Raw genomic sequence first — 15,607 nt, forward strand, 5'->3', positions numbered from 1 at the left:
TCTAACAGTCGTTTAAATTTGTAAACCTGTTACAGGGTACATTGCCGTTAGGACATGAAAATGGCAGTTCAGTCAACTGTTAATAAATTTAAAAATTTAAATGTATCTAAGATCGAGGGCAACGCTGCCTCCTAGCGGTGAAACAGTTAGGTTGCCGTAGTAACCGTGTGTTTACCCACCGGCACATTGTCAGCTGTTTCAGTTGCAGCGGTCGATTAAAGAGGTAAGACGGTGTGTTTTAAGTTCTATTTTTTAATGCTTGTCTTTGTTTGGAAAACATGGTGAATGGGCTGTTTGAGATCAAAGAGATTGTTGGAAAAAAAATGTGGTTTTGCAACAGTTAATTATTTGCCTTTCTGTTAAGACATTTTTATGTTTTATTTATTTTGTTTTGCATATTTATTTTGCATACTTTTTTTTTTTTTTTTTCGGTTTAGGTAACAGTAAGACTTTATTCCAAGTTTTAACAACAATGTAACTTGGGTAGTCAGTGTTTTGCCTTTTCTCTTATACTTTCATGTAAATTGTTTTTAGGTAACAGTGAGGCTTTAAAGTGATCATGTAACTACACATATAATAACCATATGTTAGATAGTAGTTGTTTAATATTAATAATAAAGCATCAAATAATTATCTAAATTATTTCGAAAGCCAAAAAACTTCTTATATAAATAATGTTTTGGCCGATGGGCCCTTGATAATTGTCTTTCATATTTAAAATCTGAATTGTCAGTATTTTGCAATTTCTATTATACTTTCATGTTACATTTTTAAATTAACAGTAAGGTTTTAATACAAGTGTTAACATCAATGCAACTACAAAGTTGTAACCATATACTTGATATGGGTTATCTTAAGTTAAAGGGGTAGTTCACTCAAAAAGGAAAATTCAGTCATTGTTTATTCACCCCTGTGTTGTTATAACCCCATATGACTTTCTTTATTTTTCTTAACACATAAGGAGAAATTGTGAAAACATTTTGTGCACAGTGATGTCATACAATGGCAATTTATGGTGATCTATTATTTATGGTGACCTCTTCAAGCTTCAAAAGTATAATTCAGAAGTCTTAATGAGACTTATGATTGTTTTGAAAACATACGATAAGGTTTGAACAAACCAAAATCGAATGTATTACTTATTAAAAATATTTACTGACCGTTTATCTCCTGTACCAGAAATGAGAAAACAAGTGATCAATAGAATGTACCGTTGCTCGTCACTGCTTATTAGGACAAAATCTCTGATTACCATAGAAATATACCTTTTATCGCATGTCGTTTGCCATCAGGTTACGACACGGTGCGACTGTGGCTGCCTGTAGCCTCTTCTGTGTTTCTGTTTGATTTCTGAGTACTATTTATTACTACGTATTAAGGCTGGGCATAGAAATGCATCAATTCTTTGACTACAAACTCTTCAGACATGTTTAGTAAGTGCTGTTCTCTGTTTTGTGTGCAGCTGTGTTGTGTTCTGTTATTGCTATCGCTGTGGTGGATCTGTTTTTAGATAAACAAAACAAGTTTTTGCTTGAACGCCCCAATGTTGCGAGTGTGGGCTGTGTGAACATTTTCACTAAATAATACATTAGATTTCGGTTTGTTTCTCACCAAATCTTATCGTGTGCTTTCATAGCAATCATGAGTCTCATGGAATAATTTATTAGACTTCTGAAATATACTTTTGTGTTCTTTTGAAGCTTGAAGAGATGATCACCATAAACTGCCATTGTATGACATCACTGAGCACAAATTGTTTTCACAATTTCTCCCTTTGTGTTAAGAAAAAGAAAGTAATATGGGGTTATAACAACACGGGGTGAATAAACAATGACTGAATTTTAATTCTTGTGTGAACTATCCCTTTATCCATTAAACAAAATAATGACTGACTTTCAAATTATGTTGACAGACAAGAATCTTGGACATTTGTAATTTATTTACTATTTATTTGTAAGGCAAGAATGTCTCGGCTGATGGGATCCCCTAATAAATTTCTGCCACCTGAGTGGAAGCATGCAAACCAGTTGCATTTCAGGAACTCAGAAGCAGAGCGGGCTCGCTCAGAGAGATGGACGGCAGAGTGCAAGAGACTGATAGAGGAGAGCAACAAATCTGCCAAACTCATGCAACAAGATGCACAAAACAGGCTGGGTATGCAACACACCAAATGCATGTGACAAGATGCAAAGAAGAGGTTCATATTCTTGCATTAACATTCAAAAAGAAGTTTGGTGCTGCAGTAAGCCAGGAAATGTTATGATGTGCGTCAGGGTCCTCTTCAGCACATGCAATGCACAGAGGAAGTCACTTCAGATATATCAGTCTTACACTTACAGGGTTATTGATTTCCATGCTGATTGAACAGCATGCAGTTGAAAAATACTTTTCTTAGGCAGTGTTTTTGTCTCATTTTCCAGTAAAAATATATAAAATCCTTTTAAAAAAAATTCTTACCCCATTACCCCAATTTCTTGTTTTAACCCTTAAATGCATAAGAATTTCACCAAACACTCACACATAGTCGGGTCTTTAGAGACCCAGCATGTATATCTATTAAAAATGGATCTACAAAAATGCCCAGATAGTGTAACATTTTCAAGACAATTAGAAAATAATAAAAGAAAATATATTTAGATGTTTTATTTTTCATGTATCAAAGAGAAAATGCAACAAATAAGAACAAATCTAGAACAGGATTCATTACTTTCACACTGAAATTTGTAAACCCAAATAACAATAGTCATATCATACTGGTGTTGTACTTATTATAGTTTACTCCCATGTTGTTTCTACATCAAATATCAATGTCATATATCAAATATCATATCAATCACTAAAACAACGCCACCTTGAGTAAAAAAATAACATGTTTATATATTATGTACATGTACACGCATATGGGATACAGATAATTCACCATTGTTGCATAGAAAATCAACGTGATGTAGTATTTATTTGTATGAATATAGTACAAATTCCTAAAATAGGAAACTTAAATAGATATGAAATTGTCATAAAAATATCATTTCTGGAATTAGAAAACAGCAACAACACTTTTACACACATACTCTGTAATGAGTCGACCCTATACACTTTTGGTACCTAAACTTCAAAAATAAATAAAATAAAACAAATTTTGCCATTTTTTTTACACTTTATTAGAGATATATTGAGTAATCCTAAAGAGGTGTATAACTCCAAAAAATGGATGAGGTACAGGGGATGAAATGAGGTCCCGGGTCTCTAAAGTCCCTAGGTATGCGTTTAAGGGTTAAGCATAAATCTAAAACCTTTAACATTTATGCTTAAACTAATAAGAAAAACAATTTGGCTCATTATCCTGCATAATTTTGCTTCTCAGGCACAGTTTTAAGGATCTTGTTTTAAGGATTTTTAGATATTTTTACTGGAAAAGACAAAAAACTGATTAAAATCTAATTTTGCTGTGTAAACTGTCCTCTTTTAGATCACATATATTCTACCCTGTAACATATAATGGTCTACATTAGTTGTTGACTGATATAATACAGAGTTACATGCAATTTCATGATGGCAAATGAGTAATAAAATGCACAATAAATAATTAATATATAAAATACACAAATTTTCTGAAATGAATGTTTGTTTTACATAACTTTCACAAAATGTACTTAAAGGAATATTCTGGGTTCAATACAAGTTAAGCTTAATCGACAGCATTTGTGGCATTATATTGATTACCACTCAAATTTATTTCAACTTGCCCCTCCTTTCCTTAAAAAAAAAGCAGAAATCTGGGGTTCCAGTGAGGCACTTAGAATGGAAGTGAATTGGGCTAAACGTAAATGTAAAAATACTGACTGTTTCAAAAGTATAGCCACAACAAAACTTAAACAATATGTGTGTTATCATGATTTTAGTGTGATAAAATTCCTTACTAACTTTTTCTGTGTAAAGTTATAGCTAATTTTACAACTTTGTTGCCATGATGATGAAATATCAACAAACCCTAAAACGACAGTAAAAATTCAGATTTAAGCAACTTTACAGCTCAGATAACACAAGTTTTAACAGAAGAATTAATGTAAGTGCTTTTCTAAAATAATAAGCTTCACATTTCTGTCTTTAAACCCTCCAAAAATGGGCCCCATTCACTTCCATTGTAAGTGCCTCATTTTAACTTCGAAATAATTTTTTGTGGGAATCAACATTATGCCACAAATGCTGTCGATTATAAAATAAAATAATATTTTAAAACCATCCCTTGATGGTAGATTTTGGAACTGATACTAGACTGAATGACCATTCCTGTTATTTGGCCATTCTGAAACAGTTATCACCCAATGCCGAGCTGATACTCTCAAAATCACTAGTCTACATGCCCTTCATGTTTTCCAATGAGCACTTGCACATCTTTCTCAGAGCAAAGAATCAAGGATATCAAATTCTGGAAGCAGGAACTTGAGCAGAAGTTTGAGGAGATGGTGAAGGAGATTGAAACCCTCATCATCTTTAAGAACCGTGTGGAGAGAGCCTTGGAGAACTGCTCTGAGCCTCTCAGAGTTAATCTACAGTGTCTGGCTGAGAGGTACTTCTGTTTGTAGATTTCTGAAAGCACTCAAAGAAGTGTTTTGCTTGTACTAAGTTAGAGGGAAAACCAACCAACTCATTTCTTGAATCACCTCAGTTCAAACCTTCTTTTCCCATTGATCATGTGATGTTTGTGGGACATGCTCAGACAGAAGCGGGTGGCGATTGACCTAGTTCATGATGAGGTAGAAGAGGAACTGCTGAAGGAGAGAGAGGTGATCGAAGGAGTGAAGGTCCTGCTTCAGCGCACCCTAGAGCAAATCAATGAGCAGATCAGGTTGGTGGAACTACAAACTCTGAGCTTTTAATTCACTATATTGAAATTTTATTGCAAATTGCAATTACTTGCAAGGAAATGCTATGAAGGAATTAAGGAGAAACCTTCTTTTTTTTAATATAAAATTATTAAACTCTGACATTAAATTCCTACATCACCTACTGTATGTTGTTATTCAGTATAACTTTTCAGTAACATGTCTAGTTACACTACTAGTCATTTTTTACACAGAAATTCACAAGCTCAATTTATATCTGTCTAAAAAACTTACTTTAAGCATTTAAACAAGCCTTTAGATTTAAAGGCTTTTAAGATCATGAGAAATATAGTTTCAGTCAAGTGTGTCCAAACATCTTACTGGTAGTGTATACAAACATTACTTTGTTCCACATTATTGTTAGTCTCTATGTCTTTTTCTCTGTGTGTGTGTGTGTGTGTGTGTGTGTGTGTGTGTGTGTGTGTGTGTGTGTGTGTGTGTGTGTGTGTGGTTTTTTTTTTTTTAGGCTCATTCGTTCAGTGAAATATTACCTGGAGAAAGACCTGCAAGACAAGTTTCAGGCCGAGCGTATTGATGATTTCTGCTTTCTTCTCACTAACACATCGCCTGATACAAATGGAGAGAATTCAGACTTTACAAGTGTAGGGTAAGATAAGGAACATACACCAGTGGAACAACTGACAGTAGAAGTTAAAGGGATAGTTCACCCCAAAATGAAAATTCTCTCATCATTTTCTCCCTCATGCCATCCCAGATGTGTATGACTTTCTTTCTTCTGCAGAACACAAAACTAGATTTGTAGAAGCATATCTCAGCTCTGTAGGTCCATACAATGCAAGTAAATGGTGACCAGAACTTTGAAGCTCCAAAAATCACATAAAGGCATGTGATTTTTGGAGCTTAAAAAGTCTGGTCACCATTCACTTGCATTGTATGGACCTACAGAGCTGAGATATCCTTCTACAAATCTTGTTTTGTGTTCTGCAGAGGAAAGAAAGTCATACACATCTGGGATGGCATGAGGTTGAGTAAATGATGAAAGAATAGTAATTTTTTGGTGAACTATCATTTTAAATTGAGTATTGAGCTGCATTGATGACCTCTTTTTGTCGATTAAATATAACTTTATTCAATGGCTGTCAGATTATTAAAGTGATTATTGAATTGTCTCTACCTTTTTCCTTTCTGGTTACATTCAACACTTCAGCACTTGAAACCTACTAAAGATAGACATGTTTATTTCAGTCTATTAGTACATTAAAGACATTAAAGAATGTTTTGTCTATGCTGCAGAACCACAGTGACTCCAGAAGAGTGGGAGAGCCTCTGCAACATTAACATTAGCAAAGCTGACAAAGAGAAGAACAACTCTCTCTCTCTGCGAGCTTTGGTGGAAGGCCTACTTGAGCAGACAGCTGCAGACATGCGCAGACAGTATGGGGCCACAGGCAGAGCATTGGAGCTGTGCATACAGGAGACCAAAACTGCCAAAGCACAGCTTGAGAACCAGCTAAGTGAGGTGAGAAGGAATGTGGATAGGTAAAGTATCTTCAACAATGGAGTATTTAAAGTTTTTTGTTCTTAAGAATGCAAAAGGAATTTTTTTTTTTTTACAGTCTTCACACTGATTTTAAACACTGTGTAAAATAGTGGCTATGGGCTGTCAAGCTCACAAAAGGACAAAAACACTAAAAAAAAAATCACAGTAAATGTAATCAATAGGACTTGCTAGGACTAGGTTTCTAAGCAAGGCTGAAACGATTAATCGACGTTATCGACAATAAAAAATTGTCGACAACATTTTTTGTTGTTGAATAGTCGTTTGATGTCATTTAATGTAACATGAGATCACATTAAACTCTGATTATGATGCGCGAGAGCAGCAATGCAGTTCGCGCCTGACTGAGGAGAGGAAGAAAACGAAGTTCACAGTCCAGATGCACTCCAAACTGTTTGAGGTGATGTAGATCGCAAAGTATGAGGGAATTATACAAAAATACCAAATAAGTAAAAATAGAAACACTCTCGCTGTGCAATAAGTGGAGCTGCCGCTCCTCTGAAGCAAAACTTGTGTGTCGAGCGTCTTTAAAGGAAACACCCCAGTGTAACATCTTAAATGCAGTTATATTTAATGCATTATAGCTTTATTAAAGTTCAAATAATAAGGAAGCAGATCATGTAAATAACTACAAACTCTGAAACTGGCATTTCTCTATGTGGTCAGCGCCTCTACTATGAGTTGCGTGATGTGTCTTGATCTAAGGGGGAGAGATTGAAACTGCATCCGGCTGAGGAACACTCTGTCACAGGGACACTTGTCCCGAGCGTGCGCGCTTAATGCAGCTAGAATATAACGTGATGGCTCATGACTTATTGTATCATAATACAGTATATGTGTCACTGTGCATTTCTTAACGTAAAAAAAATTGGCAATATAAGAGAGAGTTTGTTTTCTGTGAGTTAAAACAATGTATATTTTCTTTAGCAGCTATATTGCAGAAGAAAAAATTGTTATCAGAGAATGTTAAATATAATATTACAAATGCAAATATTTTAAAATGTCTAAAAAAAAAAAAAGATGCATTCACCTGAGAAGCAGCATATAAGATATTTAGACTTCCTTTTAGAGAATAGATCTTGAATATAAGTATATTTTGTCTTTACTGCTCTCGCAAAAGTATAACCAAGTGAAAAAATACACTTATATACAAAATACACTTATATTTGTCTCTTAAAGCAAGCATTAAAGCATTGCTTAATCTAAATATCTTATAAATTGCTTCTCAAGTAAATGTATTTTTAGACTATTTTAAATGGAAAACAAGACAAAAATACTTGATAAAAATAGGATGTTTTGCAGTGAATTTTTTTACTGAGGTAAACTTAAAAAGTATTTTTTCTCTTTAATTCAGTGAATGTCATTTAGAGGTATTTTTAAAAGATGATTTTGTCCGTTTTATTGTTAGCAAGCACGTTTAATACATCCTTTTAATTCGGGGCACAAGCTGAATAATCGGTTAAGAGCTAATGATTAATCGTTGCAATAATCGCTCGAATAGTCGAATAATTGTTCTAATAATCGTTAGATTAGTCGATTATCAAAATAATCATTAGTTGCAGCCCTACTTCCAAGCCTTCTGAAGCCATATGATCACTTTGTGTAATGAACAGACCAAAATTGAAGTTAAAATTTTAAGGTATATTCCTGGTTCAATACATGTTAAGCTCATTCGACAGCATTTGTGGCATAATATATATTACCACAAAAATACATTTAGACTCGTCCCTCCTTTTCTTTAAAAATATTTGGGTTCCAGTGAGGCACTTACAATGGAAGTGAATAGGACTCACTATTTAAAAATTATAGCCACAAGACATAAACAATATGCATGTTAACATGATTTTAGTTTGATAAAAATCACTTACTAAACTTTTCTGTGTAAAGTTATAGCCAATTTGACAACTTCGTTGCCATGACGATGTAATGTCAACAAACCGTAAAATGACAGTAAAGAATACGATTTAAACAACTTTACAGCTTAAATAATACATGAGTTTTAACAGAAGAATTAAAGTGCTTTTATAAAATTATAAGCATCAAATTTCTGCTTTTCAGCCCTCCAAAAATTGGCCCCATTCACTTTTATTGTAAGTGCCTTGATTTTTCTCATAATTTTTGCTTTTTTTTTTTAAGAAAATGATGGACGAGTCATAATAATTTTTTGTGCTAATCAACATTATGCCACAAATGCTGTCGATTGAGCTTAACTTTTATTGAACCCTGCAAAAATTGCGTAAAAATGCCCCTGAAATTTAAAATAAAGGGGCATAAAATGCCCTGATAATGAATTCCTCTGTTTAGGCCTACTTATATTACTGTATAAAGTATGAGTGAATGTTGATTGCATTTTATGGTGAATAAGTAATAAATGATCAATCTAGTTTATCATATTTGCATGTTTGCCATTTCTTCTGTATTTTTTTTAAAGAGGAAAAAACCTGTTCCTTTGATTTTTGTGTTTATTACCAAGATTTAACACTTATCTGTAAAAAAGTGAAGTCAAACAAATGTTTTCTCTGTCATCTCAAAGCTGCTAATGGAGATAGCAAATCAAGAGAGGAATTTGGAAGCTCTACGAGTGGCTGTTGCTGAGAAAGAAGCTCCATTCAAAGTGGCTCAAACTCGATTGTCCACCCGCAGTCAGAGGCCCAACATTGAGCTCTGCCATGACTCTGCTCAAATCCAACTGATGGAAGAGTTCAAGGAGCTCACTAACCACATCGAAAGGTAGGAGAATGATTCAGATGTTTGAGATGAACAGGATTGAAAGGGATAGTTTACCAGAAAATAAAATTCTTTCATCATTTAATCCCCCTTATGTTGCTTCAAACCTGTATGAAATTCTTTTCTTTGTTTTGTTAGCCTCAGTCATTTTTTTACCTTCTGTGAATGAAAATAGATGGTGATTTTGGACCAATGATATTTCACAGTGGAAACCCTGGGAAACATTTGTCTAATCTTTTTCTACCTCATTTGTGGCATTTAATTTACCCTGTTATCATAAGTACCCAATGCAAGCGTTTCCTCACTCTGTTTTCACTTTTAGACTGACTGAGGCTCTTGAACTCTCAGAGATGGAACTGAAAGCTCTAGCAAGCAGCCAGCTGATTCTGGAAGAGGAGATCCAGGTGAAAACCAACACCATCTACATAGACGAGGTGATCTGCTGTCAGCTACGTCAGCCTGTCATTATAAACAATTTCTAAACAGTTCTCATGAAATGTGAAAAGACTTTGTTTTTGGGAGAGAAATGTAATCTAGATGTGAAGATTTTCATTAAAATTAAAATTTGTGATTGCACCCTGACTTTTAAGGTCTTGTGTTTTCTTTTGATGGTGCCCTTAAAATAGGTCTGAAATTGAAATTTGTCATGCAAAGCTGAAACAGCAAAAAAGGTATCTTTCTTGTCTCTCTTAGATCTGCAGAAACATTTCCTCTTTGAATCTGTTTGTCAGGTCACATTGCTTACTGTTGCGCACATCAGACTGATCGTTTAGAACCACTCCCACAATCTTCATCATATGGTGTTATTCAATCTGTCAAATACTGTAAATGTACAAACCAAAGTTTCAGTTTTGGATCTCATACACTCTTCATTGTAGAAGCTTTATTAAAGTATAAGTTCACCCCAAATTTAGTTTTTTGATTTTTTGTTTTTTGTAGTTAACATTTTTTATTGAGTCCTACAGTAAATAAAGAAAAGCAAAACATATATACATAGAATCAACATTTAAACCCCACAATTACCCCTCCCCCTCCCAATCCCCAACCCCGCCCTGACCCTCAACAGACATTCACACATGAGTATATCCACAAAAATGCAAACAAACAAATATATATATATGTATATATATATATATATATATATATATAGAATAATAATCACACACATTTATATTTCAACCTCTCTTTCCACTGCCCCTCCCCGAGAGCCCTCCAAAAACTCCAAATAGTTGCCCCATTTCCCAAACAAAAAAATCTAAGTTACCCAGTCTTCTAAATGACACTTCCTCAAAAGCCGCCACCCTCCCCATCTCTGTGCACCACTCCTGAAATGGGGGTGCCCCAGCTGACCTCTGTCTCTTTAAAATAATTTCCCTGCCGATCATTACACTGGTCAGAACTAAATTTGTGTTTATTCCCCACATCGATGACCGCCCCATCGCCCAAAACACAGAGTCTGGGGCAAAATGAAACCCGAGTGCCCAACACGTCACACACAAAACTCTGAACCTCCAACCAAAATTCCTGGATCTCAACACACCACCAAAAAACATGGGCTGTGTCTCCATCCTCTGATTGGCATCACCAGCAGGTGGGTGTGTCTTTAAGACCAAGCCTATGCAATCTAGAGGGGGTCCAATAAAATCTATGTAAAATCTTGAATTGCATAAGGCGCACCCTTGCATCTCTAGATGCTGACTTGATGTTTTTTAGAATCCTAGCCCACACTCCCTCCTCCAATACCAAGTTTAAATCTTTCTCCCATAATCCCTTGATAGATGTTAAAGCTCTGTCCCCCAGACTCTGAATTAGCAGGGAGTAAAACACTGATGCCTCATGACCTTTTCCAATAGCAGTAATCACCATTCCCAGAGTATCTGCCACTTTAGGGGGGTGTATGCTACTCCCAAATATAGTACAGAGCAGGTGGCGCAGCTGTAAATACCTATAAAACTGAGATCTGGGAATTCCAAAATGTTGAACCAAATTTTAAAAGATCTCAACACTCCACTCTCATATAGGTCACCGAGTGGAGTAACCTCCCTCACAATCCACTCTGGCCAGCAGAAAGGGGACTTATTAATACATAATTTTGGGTTCAGCCATATGCTCGAGGCAACATTTAAATAAATGTCCGAATTAAACACTCTGGACACTTTTGTCCATACCGAGTGTAAATGCGAGATAACGGGGTGTAACTTAACGTCTCCGATTCGTTTGATAGAAAGGCTTTACAATGGCGAAATAGGGGCAAGAACTTCCAGTTCAATACAAAACCAGGGAGGGGCTCTCTCAGGTGGAAGTGACCAATGAGCCAAATGTCTGAGACCGAATGCATAATAATAAAACAAAATCTTGGGTAGGCCTAGCCCACTTTTGTCAATTGGCCTATGTAACTTATTAAAATGTAATCTAGGACACTTACCATTCCAAACGAAGGACTTCGCTATGCTATCAAATTGCTTGAAATAAGAGAGGGGGACATCTACAGGGAGAGATTGTTACATTTTGGAATACAATTCATTCTAATAACATTAACGTTCCCAATCATAAATAAATGTAAGGAAGCCCACCTGCCCACATCTCTCAAAAACCTTTTTATTAAGGGGTCAAAATTAACTCTAAATAAATAAGACAAACTTGCTGGGAATAAAATGCCCAAATACTTAATGCCCTGTTTGGGCAACTGGAAGGCACCTGGCTGGAAAGCCGTTACTGGGCATTACGCTGTCAGAGCCAAAGCTTCGGATTTAGACCAATTGACTCTGTATCCTGAGAACTTAGAAAAGGAATTAATAATTCTGTGGAGGCAAGGCATAGATCTAGTAGGGTCGGAGACAAATAATAAAATATCATCTGCGTAAAGCAAAAGCTTATGCGCCATACCTCCCGCCACCACCCCTGGAAAATCATCTTCCCTTCTTATCGTGGCTGCCAATGGGTCCATGGCAAGACAGAACAATAATTGGGAAAGAGGGCAAACCTGCTGGATTGTTTGTACCGCCGCTACCGGGTGTATATAAAGTAACATCCAATAAAAGTATTCCTGAACCCGTATATTCCAAAATCTTAAAAAGATAATCCCATTCTACCATATCAAATGCCTTTTTGGCATCAAGTGAGATGGCAGCGACCAGAGTCTGATCATTCGCCACTGACCACATGATATGTAATGCCTAATGTTATCAGAAGAGCTGTGGCCCAGAAAAAACCCCACCTGATCTATATGTATAAGAGATGTCATAACTTTACTTAATAACTTTAGCCAGAATTTTTTATAATATTTTTACGTCTAGCTGTATCAGGGAAATTGGACAGCAACTCTTACGCTCGCTTGGATCTTTGTCCTTTTTAAGAATCAGACTGATCCGGGCTTGTGTCATGGTTGGCGGAAGCTTTCCATTCTTTAATAATTCCGTATAAACTTCTAGCAAAAGTGGAGCCAGTTCTGTAGCATAAGATCTAAAAAATTCAGTGGCAAAGCCATCTGGCCCAGGAGCCTCCAAGGTTATCTCAGAATCAAGATAATTTTTTTGCTCAGTCGTCAGTTTAGGGAGTTCTAATGGTTCCACAAAGTTTCTAATATCTTCATCAGTAGACGAAGATGTGGAACTATAAAGATCAAGATAGAATTCTATAAAAGCATTATTAATATCAATGGCCGAGGTAAAAATTTCACCACCAGCAGATTTCACTGAGGGAATGGTAGAAAAAGACTCTCTCTGCTTAATATATCTAGCCAAAAGCTTCCCTGCTTTGTCCCCCGACTCAAAGTATGACTGTCTTGCCCTGAATAACCAAAACTCCACCTTCCGCGACAAAATAGTATTATATCTGTATTTCAGTTGGGTCAATTCTCTGAGGCCATCAGACGACATTCAGTGCTTCAGCTCTGCCTCGGCACTTTTAATATTTTCTTCCAACTCCATGAGTTCTCGTGCTTTGGATTTTTTGATGAATGAGGCATACTGTATGATCCGACTCCTAAGAACTGCCTTAAGTGCCTCCCAAGCCATGCCCACAGACGATACTGAGGACCATTTGCTCTCCATATAAACATTGATTTCAGCCTTTAACATTTGTTGGAATTTAGGATTTTGCAAAAGGGATACATTAAAACGGCAACTATATGATTTCTTTTTCTCCCTATGTAGCAACATCTCTAAACTCACCAGGGTGTGATCTGAGACTAAGATGTTTCCAATTGAGCAATCAACAACAGATGAAATGAGGGACTTAGATTTATTAAAAAAATATATATTCTAGAATAAATCTTATGGAATGATGAAAGGAATGTATAGTCCCTACCAGATGGGTTCAAAAGTCTCCAAATATCTGTAATACCAAGATTTTTATGCACCCTGTGAAGTGTCAGTGTTGCTCTAGGGGGCTTACACACTTTTGCTTCACTATGATCAAGGACTGAGTCCATCAATAGATTAAAGTCTCCTCCCAATATTATATCATGAGGGGTGCCAGCGGCTTGCAACATCCCTTCAAGATCTATAAAAAAGCCCTGATCATCAGCGTTAGGTGCGTAAATATTAGCCAAAATCAACATTTGCCCTGAATTTCTGCTAAAACAATACTGATTCTTCCTATTTTATCTTTAATCTGTTTGAGACAGTTTGAATTGTAGATGTTTACTTATCAATGTAATGACTCCCCTGCTCTTACTTGAGCCAGCACTAAAGAAACATGTCCACCCCATATCTTCCCAAATTTCTCAGCTTCCTGCGGGGAAAGATGCATTTCTTGAAGAAACACTATATCATATTTCTTATGTTTAAGAAAAGAAATAACCTTCCTTCTTTTTATGGGGTGCTCCAACCCATTCACATTCCACATGGAGAGAGACAATCCACTCATATTAACATTTTATATTTTGACATATTAGAAAAAATTGATTGTGTGTCAAAAACTAAATTATAAAGACCACATTCCAACATTAGTGCAACAATCAAACCCCGAACTTCCCCCAGAACCAAACTAACAGATAAAAGAAAAACGTGCACATTAACCCCGCGCACGACAGCACTAACCGGCATCCATCCCTCTTAACTCAAACAGTCCATGTACGCCTATGAGAACCCCCGTGACAACTTTGCCTTCGGATTGTTCAAGTCCGGTGTTTCTATACAAATTTTGTAAGACAGAATTACATAGCAGAAGAAAATCTATAAAACAAACTCCAGCCAATAGGCGGGATAAACACAAAGAACGTATAGATTCATCCACATAACTGTCCCGAAGGTGTGTTCCTCCACAAAACAAGCTTCAGCCACTAGCGGAACCAGCACAAAAAAAAAGCTGTTCAGTTTCCTCGGGCAGTCAAACAAATGTTCAGTGAGCCGGCCCATTAGATTGTTACATGAGTGCAACAGATTACCCAATCACTCCAATGTCCTGCAAGAAATACTCCACAAAACAAACTCCAACCAATAGGAGGCATAAGCACAAAGAATGTGCAGATTCATCCACAACACTGTCCTGAAGGAGTGCTGCTACACAAAACAAACTCCAGCCACTAGGCGGAACCAGCACAAAAAGAAACAAAAAAGGCGCCCAGTTTCCTCGGACGGTCAAGTGAATGTTCAGTGAGTCAGTCCCACTCGGCTGCAACGTGAGAATCACACAATGACTTACTCACTCCATTGACTTTATGAAGGACATCGTTTGTTGGGGACATGTAAATACTTTGCGGCAGTGGCGAATTCTCAGTGCCACCAATGCCTTCTCTGCTGGCCTAACATGCCAAATAAATAAATATTTTTCATCCTTTCATTCTCAGGCACGTTTTTGCCTATGTATTTTTAATCGCTTTCCACTCTTAATTAATCTACAAACAAATAGAGAAAAACAAAAAGTTTATCCAGTTAGAATTTATTCCTTGATGCTTGCAAGCAAAGTGTGACAACTGTTTCACAGTTGGACTCAAGATGGACTCAAGATGGCGCCGAGTATGGCTGCTGCCTTGCGAGCTCCGACACAACATGGCAGTGTTTTGTTTGTTTTGTTCACAATTCTTATGTTTTTTGTCTTGGATGTTGTCTGCCTTATTGTCTACGACAGACAAAGACTTTTGGATATTGGTTCAGCAATTTCACACCGTAAACCGGACTTCAAATTCCTCAATGCTGACCCGCTGTTTACAAACACGCAAACGGAACCCTTTGTCTGTGCTGCACGGCCGTGGAAACACAGTAGGAACAGGGGAAACACAGCCGGCATTCTCATCAGAGTAAGACGCCGCGCAAATTGACCCCCGCTACCCAGTATTCTACTGGCAAATGTTCAGTCTCTGGATAACAAGCTCTGCGAGCTGAAAGCGCGGATCTCTTTCCAATGAGAGACGAGGGACTGCTGCATTATCTGCCTTACAGAAACTTGGATGTCTGTGGAGATTCCAGACTCAGCCATCGAACCGGCGGGGTTCTCTGTGCACCGAGCGGACAGAGCGAAAGACCTCTCAGGT

General features: G+C 36.7%; 1 protein-coding gene across 1 annotated transcript; it reads left to right on the top strand.

Annotated features, from left to right (window-relative positions):
- The first annotated feature begins 118 nt into the window (after positions 1 to 118).
- Positions 119 to 9,714, top strand: tekt1 (tektin 1). Its single transcript, XM_051665438.1, has 8 exons — positions 119 to 223; positions 1,959 to 2,154; positions 4,405 to 4,570; positions 4,721 to 4,849; positions 5,353 to 5,493; positions 6,141 to 6,366; positions 8,939 to 9,135; positions 9,455 to 9,714. Exons 2-8 carry the CDS (start codon positions 1,965 to 1,967, stop codon positions 9,612 to 9,614), a joined length of 1,209 nt encoding a protein of 402 aa, XP_051521398.1. The 5' UTR covers positions 119 to 223; positions 1,959 to 1,964; the 3' UTR covers positions 9,615 to 9,714.
- Positions 9,715 to 15,607: the final 5,893 nt, after the last annotated feature.

This window comes from Myxocyprinus asiaticus, chromosome 31, assembly GCF_019703515.2.
Source record: "Myxocyprinus asiaticus isolate MX2 ecotype Aquarium Trade chromosome 31, UBuf_Myxa_2, whole genome shotgun sequence".
Lineage (NCBI taxonomy): Eukaryota > Metazoa > Chordata > Actinopteri > Cypriniformes > Catostomidae > Myxocyprinus > Myxocyprinus asiaticus.